At 42.1% G+C, this 20,382-nt stretch overlaps 1 protein-coding gene across 2 annotated transcripts in view; it reads right to left on the bottom strand.

Moving 5' to 3' along the window:
* The window catches only part of atp8a1 (ATPase phospholipid transporting 8A1), a 269,218-nt gene that overhangs the window by 121,941 nt on the left and 126,895 nt on the right, over positions 1-20,382 (bottom strand). For both annotated transcript variants that reach the window (XM_078399210.1, XM_078399200.1), the window contains 3 exons: positions 13,512-13,617; positions 10,139-10,221; positions 7,818-7,867 (listed from right to left, as the gene is read on the bottom strand). In XM_078399210.1, coding sequence (XP_078255336.1) covers positions 7,818-7,867; positions 10,139-10,221; positions 13,512-13,617 — 239 coding nt within the window. The remainder of the gene's footprint in view (positions 1-7,817; positions 7,868-10,138; positions 10,222-13,511; positions 13,618-20,382) is intronic.

Below are 20,382 nucleotides of genomic sequence, written 5' to 3'. Positions count from 1 at the left end.
CCACTCAGCAATGTGCCAATCAGATAAGCAATCATTTAGCAGCTTATCTTTTGCTCAAGATGTGCTCAGCATCTGCAGTCTCTTGTGTGACCAGATAAGTAATCTTGACTTCCGAATGCTGTCTATGTGGACCTTGCATAACCCCCCTGTTTTTCAGAGACACAATGAAGGTAGGTGGGGATACGGAACAACAGCCTTCCCAGAAGCATTTCCGAGTGCAGAATGCTCCCAATACTGCACTGGGAAGGTTGGCCGAGATTTCTGTAAGAAAAACATGAGTGGAACTTAAACCCTCCGAAGCTGAGAATGTGATCCACTGACACTTGCACACAAGGAAGTCATGGTTACAATCACAACGCATGTAAGAAGTGAGCAATATCTTATCCACAGTTTGAATCATGAAATGTGATCCTTGTAGCGGAGAAGGGATTAAGCAAAAGATCAGTTAGCAATTTAAATAGTTTTAAATCATACCATCATATCTAATGCACCTGGCCTATAAGATCAGGTGGTAATTAGATGACTGTTCAAGCAAGTTGGAAATACTTAAATTCCCAATATTCTAGAAACATAAAAACATGTTGTAGAAACGTAGAAAATAGGTGCAGGAGTAGGCCATTCGGCCTTTCGAGCCAGCACTGACATTCAATATGATCATGGCTGATCATCCAAAATCAGTACCCCTAAGAGCTAAGTCTAACTCTCTCTTGAAAACATCCAGTGAATTGGCCTCCACTGCCTTCTGTGGCAGAGAATTCCACAGATTCACAACTTTCTGGGTGAAAATGTTTTTCCTCATCTCAGTCCTAAATGGCCTACCCCTTATTCTTAAACTGCGATCCCTGGTTCTGGACTCCCCCAACATCGGGAACAATTTTCCTGCATCTGCCCTGTCCAATCCTCTAAGAATTTTATTTGTTTCTATAGGATCTCCTCTCATCCTTCTAAATTCCAGCGAATACAAGCCCAGTCGACCCATTCTTTCATCATATGGCAGTCCCGCCATCCCGTGAAATTAACCTGGTGAACCAACACTGCACTCCCTCAATAGCAATAATGTCCTTCCTCAAATTAGGAGACCAAAATTGCACACAATACTCCAGGTGCAGTCTCACCAGGGCCCTGTACAACTGCAGTAGGACCTCCTTGATCCAAAACTCAAATCCTCTCGCAATTGGCTTTCTTCACTGCCTGCTGTACCTGCATGCTCACGTTCAGTGAGTGATCTACAAGCACACCCAGGTCTTGTTGCACCTCCCCTTCTCCTAATCTGACACCATTCAGATAATAATCTGCCTTCCTGTTCTTAGGCTTGTACTCGCTGGAATTTAGAAGACTGAGGGGGGATCTTATAGAAACATATAAAATTCTTAAGGGGTTGGAGAGGCTAGATGCGGGAAGATTGTTCCCGATGTTGGGGGAGTTCAGAACCAGGGGTCACAGCTTAAGGATAAAGGGGAAGTCTTTTAGGACCTAGATGAGAAAACATTTCTTCACACAGAGAGTGGCGAGTCTGTGGAATTCTCTGCCACAGAAGGTAGTTGAGGCCAGTTCATTGGCTATATTTAAGAGGGAGTTAGATGTGGCCCTTGTGGCTAAAGGGATCAGGGGGTATGGAGAGATGGCAGGTACAGGTTACTGAGCTGGATGATCAGCCATGGTCATATTGAATGCTCGAAGGGCCGAATGGCCTACTCCTGCACCTATTTTCTATGTTTCTATGTTTGCCACCAAAGTGGATAACCTCACATTTATCCACATTATACTGCATCTGCCCACTTACCCAACCTATCCAAGTCATCCTGCAGCCTCAGAGCATCCTCATCACAGCTCACGCTGCCACCCAGGTTTGTGTCATCCGTAAACTTGGAGATGTCACATTTAATTCCCTCGTCTAAATCGTTAATATTTATTGTAAATAACTGGGGTCCCAGCACCGAGCCTTGCGGCACCCCACTAGTCACTGCCTGCCATTCTGAAAAGGACCCATTAATTCCTACTCTTTGTTTCCTGTCTGCCAAACAGTTCTCTATCCATGTCAATACCCTACCCCCAATACCATGTGCTTTAATTTTGCACACTAATCTCTTGTGTGGGACCTTGTCAAAGGCTAGATACACCACATCCACTGGCTCTCCCTTATCCATTCTACTTGTTACATCCTCAAAAGATTAGTCAAGCATGATTTCCCCTTGATAAATCCATGCTGACTTTGACTGATCCCGTCACTGCTTTCCAAATGCGCTGCTATAACATCTTTCATAAACAACTCCAGCATCTTCCCCACTACTGATGTAAGGCTAACTGGTCTATAATTCCCTGTTTACTCTCTCCCTCCTTTCTTAAAAAGTGGGGTTACAGTGGCTACCCTCCAGTCCACATGAACTGATCCAGAGTCGAGAGAACATTGAAAAATGATCACTAATGCATCCACAATTTCTAGGGCCACCTCCTTGAGTACTCTGGGATGCAGACCATCAGGCCCTGGGGATTTATCTGCCTTCAGTCCCAACAGTTTACCCAACACCATTTCCTGACTAATGTGGATTCCCTTCAGTTCCTCCTTCCCACTAGATCCTCGGTCCTCTATATTTCCGGGAGATTGTTTGTGTCTTCCTCAGTGAAAACAGAACCAAAGTACTCGTTTAACCATTCTGCCATTTCCTTATTTCCCAACATAAATTCACCTGTCTCTGATTGTAAGGGACCTACATTTATCTTCACTAATCTTTTCCTTTTTACATACTTAAAGAAACTTTTACGTCAGTTTTTATATTTCCCGCAAGCTTTCTTTATGCTCTTTTTTCCCTCTCTTAATTAACCCCTATTCCTTTTCTCCAGGGATGCTGCCTGACCTACCGAGTTACTCCAGCTATTTGTGCCTACCTTCGGTTTAAACCAGCATTGGTAGTTCCTTCCTACACAAGAGAATAAAGATCATGTCACTGAACGAAGTCTGACTGAGCCTATTGATGAGAAGTGCAACAGTGCAGGACATCGGAGAGCAATTGCAAGATTTCCAAGTTGAATTGCACATGTTTAAACACCAGAAGACTAGAGTCATAAGGCACAGATACAAGCCCCTTTAGCCCATCCTGTGCATGATGACCTTCGGGTATTCATTTGCACTAATCCCATTTACCAGCCACGTAGTCCTCAACTGTCTCTACCTCGGTAATTCAAGTGCTTAACTCAATACCATTTAAATGTTATGAGAGTCTCAGCCTACACTGTTCTCTCCAGATAATGCGTTCTAAACTTCAACCACACTCTGGGTGAAAAAAAAATTCTTGTATCATAGAGTCAGAGTGATACAGCTTAGAAACAGGCCCTTCGGCCTAACTTGCCCACTACACTAGTCCCACCAACTGCGTTTGGCCTATATCCCTCCAAACCTGCCCATATCCATGTACCTGTCTAACTGTTTCTTAGATGTTGTGATAGTCCCTGCCTCAACTACCTCCTCTGGAAGCTTGTTCCATACACCCACCACCCTTTGTGTGAAAATGTTATCCCTCAGATTCCTATTAATTATTTTCCCCTTCACCTTAAACCTATGTCCTCTGGTTCTCTAGACATCTTGCTCCTCACCTCAAACCTATGCTCTCTGGTTCTCTGCTGTGAGGACTAGTTTACCAATGTCTACTTTCTGCTGTCAAATTTACGTATAAAAAGACCTTGAGTGGGTTTGCCTTGCATAATCAACACCTCACAGGATACTACTGAATGGCCTTTACTTCACTTGCTGCATCATTGGAAAGTACACACATCATTAGGCATGTTCAAGACTGTGTCCAGGCAACTGTGTGGGGGAAAGGACATGGGTTTGGTTGGAGTCAAGATAGAGTAACATAAACCAAAGGGAAAAAGATGCATATTGAAACTTCCTTGTGTTTCCCCAGTCCAGGAGCTGAGATCTAGTCAGGGAGCAGTCAATTAAAACATGCTTGTTTTGAGTGTCCAGCATCAGAACAATGCAACCCAATGCATAGGAAAATGTGCCATTCCATGCACAGCTACATACCAATGAGGACTGAAAGCACCTGGTCATATTTCCATTGTGGATTAATTCAGATACCAAATAGTCAAAATTATGATCCATTCTGGAAACATGATTTTTATACAATGCTGGAAAAATATACCCAAGACTCTCTAAGCTTTTATTCTGAATGTGTGAGTCAAATGGAACCAAGTATGAAAAATCTAAACACCAGATAAAATCAGTCACTCAACCAATACACAAAGGCAAGAAGTGGCAGGCAGGAAACAAGCACAACAACAATAGAATGCTGGGCTTGTACTCGCTGGAATTTAGAAGACTGAGGGGGGATCTTATAGAAACATATAAAATTCTTAAGGGGTTGGAGAGGCTAGATGCGGGAAGATTGTTCCCGATGTTGGGGGAGTCCAGAACCAGGGGTCACAGCTTAAGGATAAGGGGGAAGTCTTTTAGGACCGAGATGAGAAAACATTTCTTCACACAGAGAGTGGCGAGTCTGTGGAATTCTCTGCCACAGAAGATAATGGAGGCCAGTTCATTGGCTATATTTAAGAGGGAGTTAGATGTGGCCCTTTTTGCTAAAGGGATCAGGGGGTATGGAGAGAAGGCAGGTACAGGCTACGGAGCTGGATGATCAGCCATGATCATATTGAATGGCGGTGCAGGCTCGAAGGGCCGAATGGCCTCCTCCTGCACCTGTTTTCTATGTTTCAACAGCAGGTGGAGGGTTATAAAGCAGCTGATCAGGCTGGACGAATGTGAAAAGATGGCTCTTAATTCATGCACAAATATATCATAGAGTCAGTCATACAGCGTGGAAACAGGCCCTTCGGCCCAACTTTCCCACACTGAACCACATGTCCCGTCTACACTAGTCCCATCTGCCGGCATTTGGCCCATATCCCTCTAACCCTGTCCTATCCATGTGCCTGTCTAATTGTTTCTTACACATTGCAATAGTCCCTGTCTCAACTACCTCCTCCAGCAGCTCGTTCTATACACCCACCAACCTTTGTGTGACAAGGTTACCCCTCAGATTCCAATTAAATCTTTCCCCCTTCACCTTAAACCTATGTCCTCCGGTTCTCGATTCCCCTACTCTGGGCAAGAGACTCTGTGTGTCAACCCGATCTATTCCTCTCATGATTTTATACACCTCACGATTTGCTTCTAGTTGCAAAAGTTGGACAGGAGGTTATAATCAGGGGTCTCTGAAGTGGATCTGTTTAAGTGAGGAAAATAAACGCCATGAAGGACACAATTTCTGAATTTAATGTTTGATGGAAGATAGCAACACTAGAAATTCTGTACACTGTCAACTGAAAGGCTTGGTGAAATATGATGGTGGAGATTAGGGAATTACCATGAAGGTAGGAGAAGATTATGTTGGAGGAAATAATTGAACTAATGGATTCAATGATGGAATGGGTGAATGTGTTAAATTTTTGTGGAGGTAAAAATATGACCAATTTCAATGGTCAGAGTTTAAAGATTAGGTTACCAATGTGTGAAGGCTGCACACAGAGTTTTATAACTCCAATGTGTTCAGTTCCATCATTTGTAGAACCAAAATGTTGATCAGTTAGATAGAGGGAGAAAAGGTTTCTTGAAAGAATTAGCTCCAGAGGAGCGATATTTGCAGAGGAGGAATATTTCAAGTTCAGTAAACCTGAACAAACGACAAAATATTAATTTCCTTCTTTCACAATTACAAGACAATATTCTTTATATATTCATAGTCAGTTTTGACAGAACCAAAGATTTTGAGTGGAACTTGATTGATAAATTATCCATGCCATTTAATGTTAGATTCTTACTTGTGGTCAAGTTCAAAAATTGCTGTCTAAAAATATTCCAAGATGTGTTTAAGGTAGGAATTCTCAGAGGATAATACACTTCCTTTCATGTTATTTTCAGCCCCGTTTTCTCCTTTCATTTGGTCGTTGTGTATTAGCATCCACACAGAAATATAAATTTGCTGACTTTTGATGGGGAAAATGCAGACATATATTTAAATATTATGGGGCAACTACTTGCATGACTTCAGATTATACATCTCTTGGGTTGATTCTTGATAAGGTCTTGGCTCATGCCTACTCAACCCTGCCATCCTTAGCCACCTGCCCCCTCAACCCTTCCCAATCAACAAAGTGATGGTACCTTTACCACACACACACCACACCTTTCCACCATGTGACCCACCCTCCTCTCAAGGGCCTCCCAATGTCACTCCAAACACACTGTCAGGTGGTACATCACAGGGTCAGAAATGACATCCTTAGATTTTCTCTCCTTCCTTCCAAGGAGAAAGTGTTATACCCCTCGTACCTATCCCACAATAACAAATTGAAATCAGAAGCTGCAACTCCTGCTTCACTGGAGAAACACCCAACTCATCAACTGTTCCAGTCTTGCTATGGTGGAAGGTGCCTTGGATGACCAGTCGGGCATCTGCTTTTATGTTTGGACAGTAAAGGAAGCTACATAATGAATTATGGAATACTTTACTAAAGGGAGGACTGCACAGCTATATCGGTATCTTAAAATTCAAAATATTTTGGCCACCAGCTGCATAAATAATGGAAGCCTATGAGACTACATGCACACAGTAGTGTTCACCTTTAAATTAAATAAGTCAGAAAATAAATTTTATAAGATTTACTATAATAAATTTTGTATAACAAAACATCAGCTTATAATGGAGATTGTGAGAATTACTAGTACATAATCGTGCGAGAGAAAATTAACTCTTAACGATTCACCAGTTTCCATTTTTTCTTGAAATTAAATCAAGTCCCTGTCATATTGTTAAGAGCATTTTTGTCAATTAATTAGCTATCCATTGCTGATGGAACGGCCCAAGGAGAATCACAGACGTACACCAGAATGTTTCTAATTATACCCAAGAGATGCAAGAGAGATAACTGATGAAATGAAGGACTTGTGGAATGACAGAGAAATAAGCAAACAAAAAGAGGTTACGAAAAGGGAAGACAATGAGGAAAGAAGAGATTCCAACAATTTATCTCCATGTTTACCCACCTCCCCTGCCATTCTTTGCTTTTATAAAATTACTGAAACCCTCACCATCAACATTGTAGTGAAAGGACACCATTGACCAGAAACTTTAATTGGCCCAACCAGATTTCTAAAATAAAAGGATCGCTGTAAAATGGGATACATCTCCCAATATCTCAAAGTATTTCCATAATCTGCATGACATACATCCAACGTGATTGAATATTTTCTCGTGTTTCTGTGCATTTAGCTTCATTACTGTAGCAGGGCTCAACACCACTGAAGGCAAAAATCATATGGTTCAATTGATTATCCATCCAGCATATTAAACTATTACCCCCCCCCCCCCCCCTTCCATTTCTTTGCATTCTAGCTGCAGTGTGTGCCACCTATAAGGCGAATTGCACCAACTTAAGATTGCCTTGAGAGCTTCTCCATAATTCAAACCTCCAGTAACCAGGGCAAAAGATGTACGTCACCACCAAGGTGTTGAAGTTATCCTTCAACTTGCACACACCTCTTACATGGAAATAGTAATTCCCTCATTGTTGCTGGACCACACTCCTAGATCTGCCTAGATCTTGCTTTCACAAGAAAGATGGCAGAGAAGTTAAATCACCCACCATTTTCTTACGAACGATTAGGGAAGGGCAATAAATGCTGGTTTTGCAGCATGCCATCATCCCATGAGTTGCCTAAAGTGGAAATCCATTATAAAAAGTCATTGTACAAATGCGATCACTGCAATGGTATAGGAGAACAATTTGTTTAACTTTAACATAATTTGTAGAACCATTACCTGGTAAACTCAAGCACATTGAGCAGTTCATATTTTTCTTCGTGTCCAAGCTGTAACAGAAAAAAGACTGATGAAAAGATCAAAATTAAACCAGTTAATCTGCACTTTTCAGTTATATATCTCTGAACCTCTGTTACAAGGTTAATAGACAGAAGCAGACATTGATGAAAAAGAATGAACGGCAAGTGTTTTTGATTGGTTTTACTTCATGGTATCAGAGTCATAGAAACATAGAAAATAGGTGCAGGAGGAGGCCATTCGGCTCGTTGAGCCAGCACTGACCGCCATTCATTGTGATCATGGCTGATCATCCACAATCAGTAACCTGTGCCCAACTTCTCCCCATATCCCTTGATTCCACTAGCCCCCAGAGCTCTATCTAACTCTCTCTTAAATTCATCATTGAGCATGAAAACAGGCCCTTCGACCCAATTTGCCCATGCCGACCAAGATGCCCCATCTAAGCTAGTCGCATGTGCCCATGTTTAGCCTATATCCCTCTAACCCTATCCTATTCATGTACCCGTCCAAATGCCTTTTAAATATTGATATTGTACCTGCCTCAACTACCTCCTCTAGCAGCTCGTTACATGTACCTACCCCCCTCTGTGGAGAAAAAAGTTGCCCCTCAGGTTCCTATTAAATATTTCCCCTCACATTTTCAATCCATGTCCTCTGCTTCTTGATTTCTGTTCTCAGGGTAAAAGGGTAAAAGACTGAGCATTCATCATATCTATTCCCCTCATGATTATATAAATCTCTACAAGAAACATAGAAAATAGGTGCAGGAGTAGGCCATTCGGCCCTTCGAGCCTGAACCGCCATTCAATATGATCATGGCTGATCACTCTTCAGCCAAAACGTCACCTACCCTTTTTGCCCCCCAGAGATGCTACCTCACTTGCTGAGTTACTCCACCATTTTGTTTCTATCCCAACTTCTTTCCTCAATACCCTGACTGATGAAGGCCAATGTATCAAAAGCTTTCTTGACCACCCAATCTATTTGTAACCCCACCTTCAGGGAACAATGTACCTGCATTCTTAGATCCCTCTGTTCTACAACACTCCCCAGGGCCTTGCCATTTGTTGTTCCAGCAAATATTGAAATGTAGGGATATTTGCGTTTTAGGCCATCAATCATAAAGTACACCAAAAGGGTGCATTTTACATGGCAGTAAAATGTTGATAAATAGCAAGCGCAGGTTACCAGATTTCTAGACTACTGCATGTTACTCTAGTTAATACCCCAACACATTCTTAACTCATTTTGTAAAAGACATTATACAGTATTGTGATTTTATTCTGCGAATCTGCTCAATGTGAAGGGGGAGTGGAAAATATCACCAGGTGAGCCAGCTGCTAAACAATTGGGATTTCTGAAAAGTTGGATAGTGGATTATCAGAGATTTTCTGTATCACGCTTGTCATCCAAGTGAGGTTCAGAGATGGAAACATACCAGCAGAAATCTTCATTCAATTAAGTAAGAGTTTGAGTACAACATCTGTGAAGCATAATCGATCATCATATCATATCATATATAGCCCTCCAAGTCCGTGCCGCCCAGCGATCCCCGTACATTAACACTATCCTACACCCACTAGGGACAATTTTTACATTTACCCAGCCAATTAACCTACATACCTGTACGTCTTTGGAGTGTGGGAGGAAACCGAAGATCTCGGAGAAAACCCACGCAGGTCACGGGGAGAACGTACAAACTCCTTACAGTGCAGCACCCGTAGTCAGGATCGAACTCTAGACAACTCTACCGCTGCGCTACCGTGCCGCCCCTGGTATTGCAATGTTCGACTCCCCAGCTTCCTAAATAATGCAGCATTTATATATTGTGTTATATCAACCAAAATACAAATTGCATGAGACTGTCTCATTGCACTGACCTCAAAAAAATGAATGCTCAATAAAAAAAGATCTTCATATAATGGCATCAGGAAAATTTAATCATCCACAGAACAGATGGACAATCATTTTGATGAATGCATTTTGATGAATCCGACAATGGTCGGCAGTTGATCTGGCACCGGCACAAGTTATAAATAAAATCTCAATGTTATCTCCAAAATGGATTGGCACCTACAGAGTTTGCTTACTTTCTACAATTCAGAGAAAAATGCCCCTTAAACCTTGCAAGGTTAAAATATCGACAGGTTTTGCAAACTTCTGAAAAGATTTTTCATGACAAGACTGCATCAGTATCAACAAAATAACTTTGAACTATGGCGATGGGAGTTGATTGCCCCAAGTAATCTTCAAGTTTAAAATTTTGAATCAAAGATCATATAAAGTGATAATATACTTACAGCATCTATGATGACACTATTCGGAGTTCGTCCACTGAACACAAAGCCCAATTGTTTTGCTCCTCTTACTAGTGCTCCTTCATCTACAAAATAAAATGATTGCATCTTTGTTCATACAATAGACAATAGGCAATAGATGCAGGAGTAGGCCATTCGGCCCTTCGAACCAACACTGCCATTCACTGTGATCATGGCTGATCCACAAACAGTACCTCGTTCCTGCCTTCTCCCCATATCATTTGACTCCACGATCTTTAAGACCTCTATATACTTTCTCTTGAAAGCATCCAGAGAATCGGCCTCCACTGCCTTCTGAGGCAGAGAATTCCACAGATTCACAACTCTCTGGGTGAAAGTTTTTCCTCATCTCTGTTCTAAATGGCCTACCCCTTATTCTTAAACTGTGGCCCCTGGTTCTGGACTCCCCCAACATCGGGAACATGTTTCCTGCCTCTAGCGTGTCCAATCCCTTAATAATCTTATATGTTTCAATAAGATCCCCTCTCATCCTTCTAAATTTCAGTGTATACAAGCCTAGTCGCTCCAGTCTTTCAACATATAACAGTCCAGCCATCCTGGGAATTAACATGTGAAAATAAGCTGCATTCCCTCAATAGCAAGAATGTCCTTCCTCAAATTTGGAGACCAAAACAGCACACAATACTCCAGGTGTGGTCTCACCAGGGCCCTGTACAACTGCAGAAGAACCTCTTTGCTCCTATACTAACTCCTCTTGTTATGAAGGCCGACATGCCATTAGCTTTCTTCACTGCCTGCTGTACCTGCATGCTTCCTTTCAGTGACTGATGTACAAGGACACCCAGATCTCGTTGTACTTCCCCTTTTCCTAACTTGACACCATTCAAATAATAATCTGCCTCCTGTTCTTGCCACCAAAGTGGATAACCTCACATTTATTCACATTAAACTGCATCTGCCATGCATCTGCCCACTCACTGCTGAGGAACAGAGGAAAGATCATTGCCCTGAAACTTAAATTCTGTTCCACTCTCCATTACTTGATCTGCTGAGTCAAACAGTTTCTGTTCTCGTTGAGAAACAGATCCAGATTAAATAAAATTTATAAAGAAGGCAGGAAAGTACATCCTATTTCCCAATTTCTTTTGGTTGGATTTATTTTTGAGATCAGGAAATTGCCATCAAGACCAGCATGTATTACTCATTCCTAATTAACTTTGAGGTGGTGATTGTGAGCTGTCTTCTTGAACTGCTGCAGTCATTTGTGCGAAACCACTCCTACAGTTCTGTTATAGAGATTTCCAGGACTTTTTGTAAGGCCATTAGACTTCTAATCCAGAGCACAGTGCTGCTTGATTAGTGAATACATTTTGAGCTGGACTAGAGGGAGCTCCTATTTGAATTAGAAATAATTGACGAAAGGTGCATTGCTTAGAAGAACTGAAATATGGATATCAAAACCCCCATTTCACCTGTATCCACCAATCACTTGCCAGACTTTGTCTTGTCCCACCTTTCCCTCCTCCACAATTAGACTGAAGGGTCCCAACCCAAAAAGTCACCAGAGATGCTGCCTGACCAGCTGAGTAACTCCAGCACTTTGTGTCCTTTTTGTAAAGCATCTGCAGTTCTGGGTGTCCTAGTTCATCAGTCACTGAAAGTAAGCATGCAGGTACAGCAGGCAGTGAAGAAAGCTAATGGAATGTTGTCCTTCATAACAAGAGGAGTTGAGTATAGGAGCAAAGAGGTCCTTCTGCAGTTGTACAGGGCCCTGAAATGGGGGGACTATGTATAAACACAGCTGTAATTTCTACATGGTGAAACCAAAATGTATAAAAATGGCCTTTATTAAAATCTGACAATGTGCACTTTAACCACATGTGATTTTTTTCTATTACAAATCTCAAATTGTGGAGTAGAGGCAAATAAATAAATGATGGGTCTTTGTCCCAAATATTATGAAGGGGACTGCATATGGAAAAAAATACTACTGTTGAAAGTAGGCTTGCATTTTTTGGATGATTACCTACTTCTGCAAGTAATGGACACTTTCCAAGTCACTAATGCCTAGTGCATTTGTCGCATTAGAATTTTCCTCATATTGTCATCAATACACTGGATATTGGCGACTTGGAACAAACCCATAACACATAGGAATGATCTCAAATAACATAGCATCTTCAGTAGTCATAAAAATGATAATCTACATTTAATAGTCCTTATGGAACTAACTTGTTGGTATAAATAATGAATGAAAATGTGTTCTAATTCACATGAACATTTTCATAACTGAAGTTGGAGGTGATCTCTGGCAACAGCACATGTCTACCAGATGAGCTCACTGCATTTTACACCCGTTTTCAGCACCAAGGTGTTTCTCCTCTTCCCTGCACCCCCCCCCCCCCTATTCCCCATTTGCTTTGTCCCATACATTTCAGTAGTAGATGTCAGATCTGCTTTCACGGGGCTAAATTCTTGGACAGCGGCCGGCCTGGATAGATTCTGACACATTGTGCCAATCAACTGGCCACGGTCTTTGCCAACATCTTCAACCTCTCACTTCAACAATCCACTGTCCCCTCCATCTGCTGCGATGAAACCTCCATCCAGTCCTCAAGGAGAATGAAGCGACCTTTCTCAATGCCCACTGCCCAGCAGCTCTGACATTGAACATAAAGAAGTGGTCTCGAAGACTGCTAACAGCCCACATTAGCAACAGTCCCCAGACGATCTGGAACCTTTGCAATTTGCATACAGGAAAAATATGCCTAAAGGGTATGTCATTGCCTGTTCATTACATTCTGCTCTGGATCAACTTGAAAATAAGAACACCTTTGTCAAAATGCTATTCATTGACAACAGCCTTTGATGTCCATCTGCAACTCGCTTCTGAACTTCTTGATTGACTGGCCTCGCTCGGTATGTTAGTAAGTCACGATATTTCCTTCCCCATGACCGTCACCACGGGTGCCCCTCAGGATTGAGTACAGTCCATCGTTCTACTCCCTCTACATCCATAACTGTGTGGCCATGTAGTGTGCCAATTTGATCATTAAATTTGCTGATTATACCACTCAAATCAATGACAAATGGATCAGTTAGATGAGTGATGCCATAAACTATTAGAATACTCAAAATGCAATGCAATTTGGCAGCACTAGATGCTTAAATTGCAACACTACCATAAATTTAGTTTAAATATCCTAACATAAGATTTTGAGTAAGTTCCCAAGTTTGTGATTGGAACAGTGTGGAAATAAATCACATTGAATCATATACAACAGTGCGGCAAACCAGCTGCAAAGAAAAAGCATATTTAAAAAATGCACGGGCTTTTAATTATAGCACAACTATTCAACATAATTAATTTGACTCATTTGGTATTAATTCTCACCTGGGGATGAGGCTTGGTAGATTATCCTGTCAACATCCCTCTCAGGCACAGCTGTATGGCAAATTGCCATCATTGTTAAAAACTCGCAGATCACTGGTGCTGTGGGCTAAAATGTTAACAAAAGATGAACAACGTTCAGGAAAAGAGAATGTCAGCTAGATTTACTGCGACATTAATATTTCTCAAGAGAAACTGGGTTCTAATTGCATATTCCACTAACGTGATGATCTTAGCTCAATTCTGCTCCTCTGATCTGGAATACCCATTTATAAAATGCCGTCCCATTTACCTACTGAGGAAATTAACCGTTATCATCATATCTGTGGTTGATTTGCATACACGGTGAAGAGGTATTTGGAGGATACCACCATGCTCGCACTACATTGAGCCCAGGATCACCTTGACAATAACAACACCTATGGCAGGATGCCATTCATTGACTACAGCTCAGCCTTCAGCGCCATAATACCATATAAGTATTATTAAACATCTGGACCTTGGCCTGGAGATCTCCATCTGCAACTGGCTTCTGGACTTCTTGACCAGTAGACCTCAGTCAGTTAGAATTGGTCATAATATTTCCTCCATCTTGACGTTCACCACTGGTGCCCCTCAAAGCTATGTGCTCAGTTTATTATTGTCCCCACTGCACAGGAACCTATAATGTTACAGGACAGGAACCTATTTACCCTATCAATTTTTTCATTCCTGTGAAAATCTTTGTCAGGTCTTCTCTTCAAGGCAGCAACTGAATGTACTTTGTTTGATAACCGGGAGAGTAGTTCGTTTAATAGTGACTGAAGCTGTACTCAAAGATCCCTTTTGATGCCTCATTGAACTTTGCTGATTAAAAAAATTGCAATTTTCAGCTGGTCGTTAAAACTATTTTAATATTTTAAAAAATGATTGTAAGGGAAGAGTGCAACAGATAGTTTTAATGCTCATGCAAATTTCAAAGGCAACTCATTCTGTCAAAATGTCACATTTGTAGAGAAACTTAAAGGAAACCTTGGGAATAACTTTTCAACCAATTTGTATGAATGCATGAGGATCATCTTTCATTTTTCTACTGTGCCCAGCGGCATTTTGGGGGGATTTGGAGCTGCATAAACAGAAAGTGATAAACGTGAAGTCTACCTGGCAGAGAGGTGGCTCCATGTGCTTACTTATTGCAAGTGACCATAAATTTCTGCTCACCACTGCAGGCTAGAGAAAAAAAAATCAAGAATGCCTCGGGATAATAAGAGCTTTGATGTGGATATATATCTCTATGGAAAGATGTGAGATTGTTTTTACTGTTTTAACACTTAAACTTTTGTAAAGTTTACCAATGAATCTGTAACATTATTTTTGCGACTACTGAGCAATTAGTTTAGTTTAGAGTTACAGCATGGAAATAGGCCCTTCAGCCCACCAAGTGCTTGCCAACCAACGATCACCTATTCACTCGTAGGTATTTATTCACAAAATGCTGGAGTGCTCGGCAGGTCTGGCAGCATCTCAGGAGAGAAGGAATGGGTGACGTTTCGGGTCGAGACCGTCGCTCGTTCTATGTTATCACACTTTCGCGATCCTAACACTAGGGGCAATTAACCTACAAACCTGCATGTCTTTGGAATGTGGGAGGAAACCAACACGCAGATAAAATCAACACGGTCACAGGGAGAATGTACAAACGGTGTACAGACAGCAACCCGAGGTCAGGATTGAACCCGGGTCTCTGGTGCTGTGAGGTAGCAACTCTGCTGCTCCGCCACTGTGCTGCCCCATATAATCTTTTTTTTTTTAATCGATCATGCAACATGGAATATTAAATGAATTTACATCTTCAAAGTAGTACAAGTTCTAATGAAGAAATTAGCTCATTGAGAAATTGAGATTTAACTGATTGCAAAATTAATTTCTCATCGAGAAATTAAAATTCTGTGACATGTCAGATACTATAGCTGTGATTTTTTTCGACCGTTACTGAACAGATGTGTGACTGGTAAATGACGAAAAACCTGAGCTTCACCACAAATGGCATCCAGCCAAATGCAATATTTTTCTTAGAGAATTGACAGTCAAATTACATTTAACACAGCTTCCAATCCAGCTAAAAACTTATGTGACTAATTATTTTAAGCATGATTATGAAATCATAAAAGGTATCTAGATATCGATATGTGGGAGAAAACATCAAAATCAAAAATCAATATCAAAATAAGTGAGGGGACCAGAAATCCACCAGTGCTGGGAAAAAATGAGTATTAACTGAGAAAGCTATTAAACAATCTGATTGAAACTAGTTTAGTTTAGTTTAGAGATACAGTGCTGAAACAGGCTCTTTGGCCCACCGGGTACGCGCCCACCAGCGATCCCCGCACACCAATACTATCCTACACCCACTAGGGACAATTTTTACATTTACCACGCCAATTAACCTGTACGTCTTTGGAGTGTGGGAGGAAACCGAAGATCTCAGAGAAAATCCAGGTTACGGGGAGAACGTACAAACTCCGTACAGACAGCACCTGCAGTCGGGATCGATCCAGGGTCTCTGGCGCTGCATTGACTGTAAGGCAGCAACTCTACTGCTGCGCCACCATGAACTAATTGAGCATTTCTTCTTAATTTTGTTTTCTTTTGGATTTCCTGGCTCAAAACCCCATCTTTCTGTAACCAGAGTTAAAAGGTGAATACAAAAATTCTGGAAGCAGCTACCAGAGAAACTATTTTTCTGAAGGATGTGCAAAAATGCCTCGTCATCTAGTTCATCATTCAAACATCAGGCTGCCCAAATAGCTTTAGATCTGGCCCATTGCACAGTATTTACCTTTTTCATAGCCTGTTAAATTGCAATAATTGCTAAACAACTTCTGGGGACTGAAAATTCACTTCTAGAAGTGTGGAGTTTCATATCTTGAAAAAAAAAAAGATAGATTTAAAAATATATATTTTGTCTTTATCTGCCCCTAAATAAATTTTGCTTTCTATGTCCAATATGAGATTGCATACACTTTTCTAAGGAACAGCTTTTGGATCAGGCTCTGTGCTGGTCTTTAATAAGTTTATGTTTGTCAGTTGGAAATACACATTTACTTGGTCTATTTAGATTGGTCCTAAATACCCTGCAAAATCTACTGAACTTTGCAGAGGGCTGAATGACAGTAATGTTCTGAACAAAATCCCACAAAAGGTGGGCAACAAAAGATTCATCATTATTTCTAAAAAGTTAAAGCATTTCAAAAAGTTAAAGCATTTCCAAAAGTTAAAGTTAAATACACACAGTGTATGTTAAACATTTTACTTATAGAAGTGCCCTGACAAAATATATAACTCGAATATTGGATTCAATAAATTGGCAATGATTTAATGCTTTGTCCAAAAAAAGCACTTCAGTGATGCCCCCTGGTGGCAGTACTGATGTATTGAACTAGATCGCATGTTAATTTTTTGTTTTTATTTTTGAAGCCATCATCTTCAAACGCAGAAAGCAAATGTTACTTCACATTTTAAATGGATCACATCAGGTATGGTATTTGGAACACAGGGACAGATCCAAGTTTTGTAATTGCTACAAATGTTAAACTATATTCCATAGCAAGCTATATTAATGCACATTATGGAAACTACTTATGTAACACACTCTTGTACAAAAAGTGCCACCCATGTTAAGAGATGGCAAACAGATGGTGGTTACTACTGACAAGATTTCAGATGCAGGAGACTGCAGATGTTGCAATCTGAAACAAAAAAAAAGCACTGGAGGAACTCAGCAGGCCAGGCTGTGGAGGGAAGTGGACAGACAATGTTTTGGGTCGGGACTCTTCTTGTGGCAAAAGCAAGTGAGGAAAGATACATAGGTATGGTTGAGCCTGGTTCAGAAAATGGTCTAAAAGGAGAGCACCAGGAATCACAGAAGGGGAGGAAAACGGGAGGATATCACAGAACTCCTGGAGAGAAGGATAACTCTTTCAAAGTGACCATAATTTGAGGAGATTTTGCAGTGGAGCAGTAGTAAAATGGAGAAATGCAAGACTGCAGATGGTTGAATCTTGAGCTAAAAGCAAAGTGCTGGAGAAACTCAGGTGGGCAGGCAAGATCTGTGAAGGAAAATAGACAGATGATGTTTTGGGTGGGAACCAAGTTTTGTTTGGAAATTGATGGATATCTGGTTAAAATTTCTTTAATACAATCTCAAAATAATAGATTTTTATATTATGTTGATCAAACCATGTCAAGAGTGTTTAATTGTCATATGTACTGACGACAGAACAATTAAATTCTTCCTTAATACAGCTTAACAGGCCTGTAAACACAATAATGCAGATAATATGAATCAAAAGTGTAATAAATTAATAACCATAATATTAGGTAACCATAATAGTGTAACAAAACAAAATCAGTAGTGCAACCAAAGATACACAAGATCATAGTTGCTGAGATTCGTAGTGTGTAGTGTTTAAGTGTCTGATGGTTGGTGAGAAGGTGGTGTTCTTGAATCTGCTGGTCATAACATTCAGGTTCCTCTAACTTCTTCCCGACGGTGGTAGCAAAACAAGAGCATGGTTGGGATAGTTTGAGCATGAAATGTTGCCAATTCACTCTGATGAGGATGCCAAGGATCCAATTGGGGAGGATGAGCAGAAACCCAGTTTTCAGTTTGTTAAATTTGGAGGGGATGATGGTGTTGAACACCAAGCTGTAGTTGAAGAACAATAGCCTAATGCAATGTAGACACAAAATGCTGGAGTAATTCAGCGGGTCAGGCAGCATCTCGGGAGAGAAGGAATGGGTGACATTTCGGGTTGAGACCCTTCTTCGGACAGGGTCTGAAGAATGGTCTCGACCCGAAACATCACCCATTTCTTCTCTCCAGAGATGCTGCCTGACCCGCTGAGTTACTCCAGGATTTTGTGTCTACATTCGATTTAAACCAGCATCTACAGTTTTTTTCCCTACACAATAGCCTAACGCACATGCATGTGGTGTATTTGCACTTTGGGAACCCTCGAAGCAGTACTACATGAGATTATTAAACAAATTATAGTATTGGTGGCAATATACTTGCTCAACTTGAGAATTAGTTGATGGACATAAAACTATGAATAAATGCGTCATAATTACTTTGCTTTGGTGTCTGTAATCAGTTTGGCATGACAGAAAAACATAGAAAATAGGTGCAGGAGGAGGCCATTTGGCCCTTCGAGCCAGCACCGCCATTCATTGAGATCATGGCTGGTCATCTACTATCAGTAACCCGTGCCTGCCTTCTCCCCATATCCCTTGATTCCACTAGCCCCTAGAGCTCTATCTAACTCTCTTTTAAATTCATCCAGTGAATTGCCCTCCACTGCCCTCTGTGGCAGAGAATTCCACAAATTCACAACTCTCTGGGTGAAAAAGTTTTTTCTCACCTCAGTTTTAAATGGCCCCTCCTTTATTCTTAGACTGTGGCCCCTGGTTCTGGACTCACCCAACATTGGGAACATTTTTCCTGCATCTAGCTTGTCCAGTCCTTTTATAATTTTATACATTGAAGCAGGAGACGAGTGTCAAGCAAAGCCAATGAAGCGGGACACGTGTCAAGCGAAGTTTGCTTTATTCCTCAAGCACCATACACCTCCCCAAACCCCCAACCAGTTCAAATCCTACTGCCCCGGGGAAACGTTGCACAGGACAGTAACGCCGGAGGGACCCAACGGCACGTTGTCCAGCACCAAACCAGAAACCGCAGTTCAGTCGGCTGCCCTGGAATAATCTATGCCCGGGGCCACGTCGAGGACGGCCTCATTAGTTGGACGGGACAGGCCGTCAGCAACCAGGTTACATTTGCCTGCAATGTGGCGGATGTCAGTCGTGAATTCGGAGATTGCCGTGAACTGGCGCAGCTGCCGAGCGGACCAGGGATCCGAAACCTAAACGAATGCAACAGTGAGGGGCTTATGGTTTGTGTGGCCCTCCAGCAAATAGCCAAGTGCAAGGCGAGGAGCTCCCGGTCGAACGCGCTGGACTTCCGTTTCGCCGGGTTAAGCTGGCGACTGAAAAAGGCGAGAGGCCGCCAGTGACCGTACAGCGACTGCTCCAGCACGTCGCCGACCGCGGAGTCCGAGGCATCCACCGTTAGGGCTGTAGGGACATCGACCCGCGGATGCACCGGCATCGTCGCCCGAGACAACGCTTCCTTTGCCACGTCAAAAACAGCCACCGCGTCGTCGTTCCACTGCACGTCCCGCTGCTTGCTAGTTAGCAACTTAAAGAGTGGCCGCATTATCTTTGCCGCCGTTGGCACAAATCGGTGATAAAACGAGACCATCCCTACAAACTCCTGATAGTCCCGCACTGTGGAAGACCGCGGAAACTGACGAATGGCCTCGACCCTGTCCGGGAGTGGAACAGCTCCGTGTTGCGTCACGCAGTGGCCCAGAAAGTCGATGGCACATAGGCTTAACTGGCATTTGTCAGGGTTGATGACGAGACCATGCTCGCTGAGGCGCTGGCACAACAAACGGAGGTGGGTGCATTGTTCTTGCCGTGAGCGACTAGCCACGAGGATATCGTACATGTAAATGAAAAGGAAATCGAGTCCCTGACCCACAGTGTCCATCAGGCGCTGGAAGGCCTGCGCGGCGTTCTTAAAGCTGAAGGGCATGTGCAGGAACTCAAGCAACCCGAAGGGGGTGATTATAGCCATCGTCCAGCCACATGGGAATCTGGTGGTAACCTAAGTCGATCTAAGTCGACCTAAGTCAATCTAAGTCGACCTTCGAAAAGAACTTAGCCCCAGCCAGATTTGCGGAGAAGTCCTGGAATTGGGGAATGGGGTAGCGATCCGCGATGGTGGAGTCGTTCAAACGGCGGTAGTCGCCACAAGGCCTCCAGCCCCCGG

The sequence above is a fragment of the Rhinoraja longicauda genome, chromosome 1 (genome assembly GCF_053455715.1).
Source record: "Rhinoraja longicauda isolate Sanriku21f chromosome 1, sRhiLon1.1, whole genome shotgun sequence".
In the NCBI taxonomy this organism is placed as follows: domain Eukaryota; kingdom Metazoa; phylum Chordata; class Chondrichthyes; order Rajiformes; family Arhynchobatidae; genus Rhinoraja; species Rhinoraja longicauda.
The sequence above is the reverse complement of the archived record's forward strand: the minus strand, read 5'-3'. Positions and strand labels throughout refer to the sequence as shown.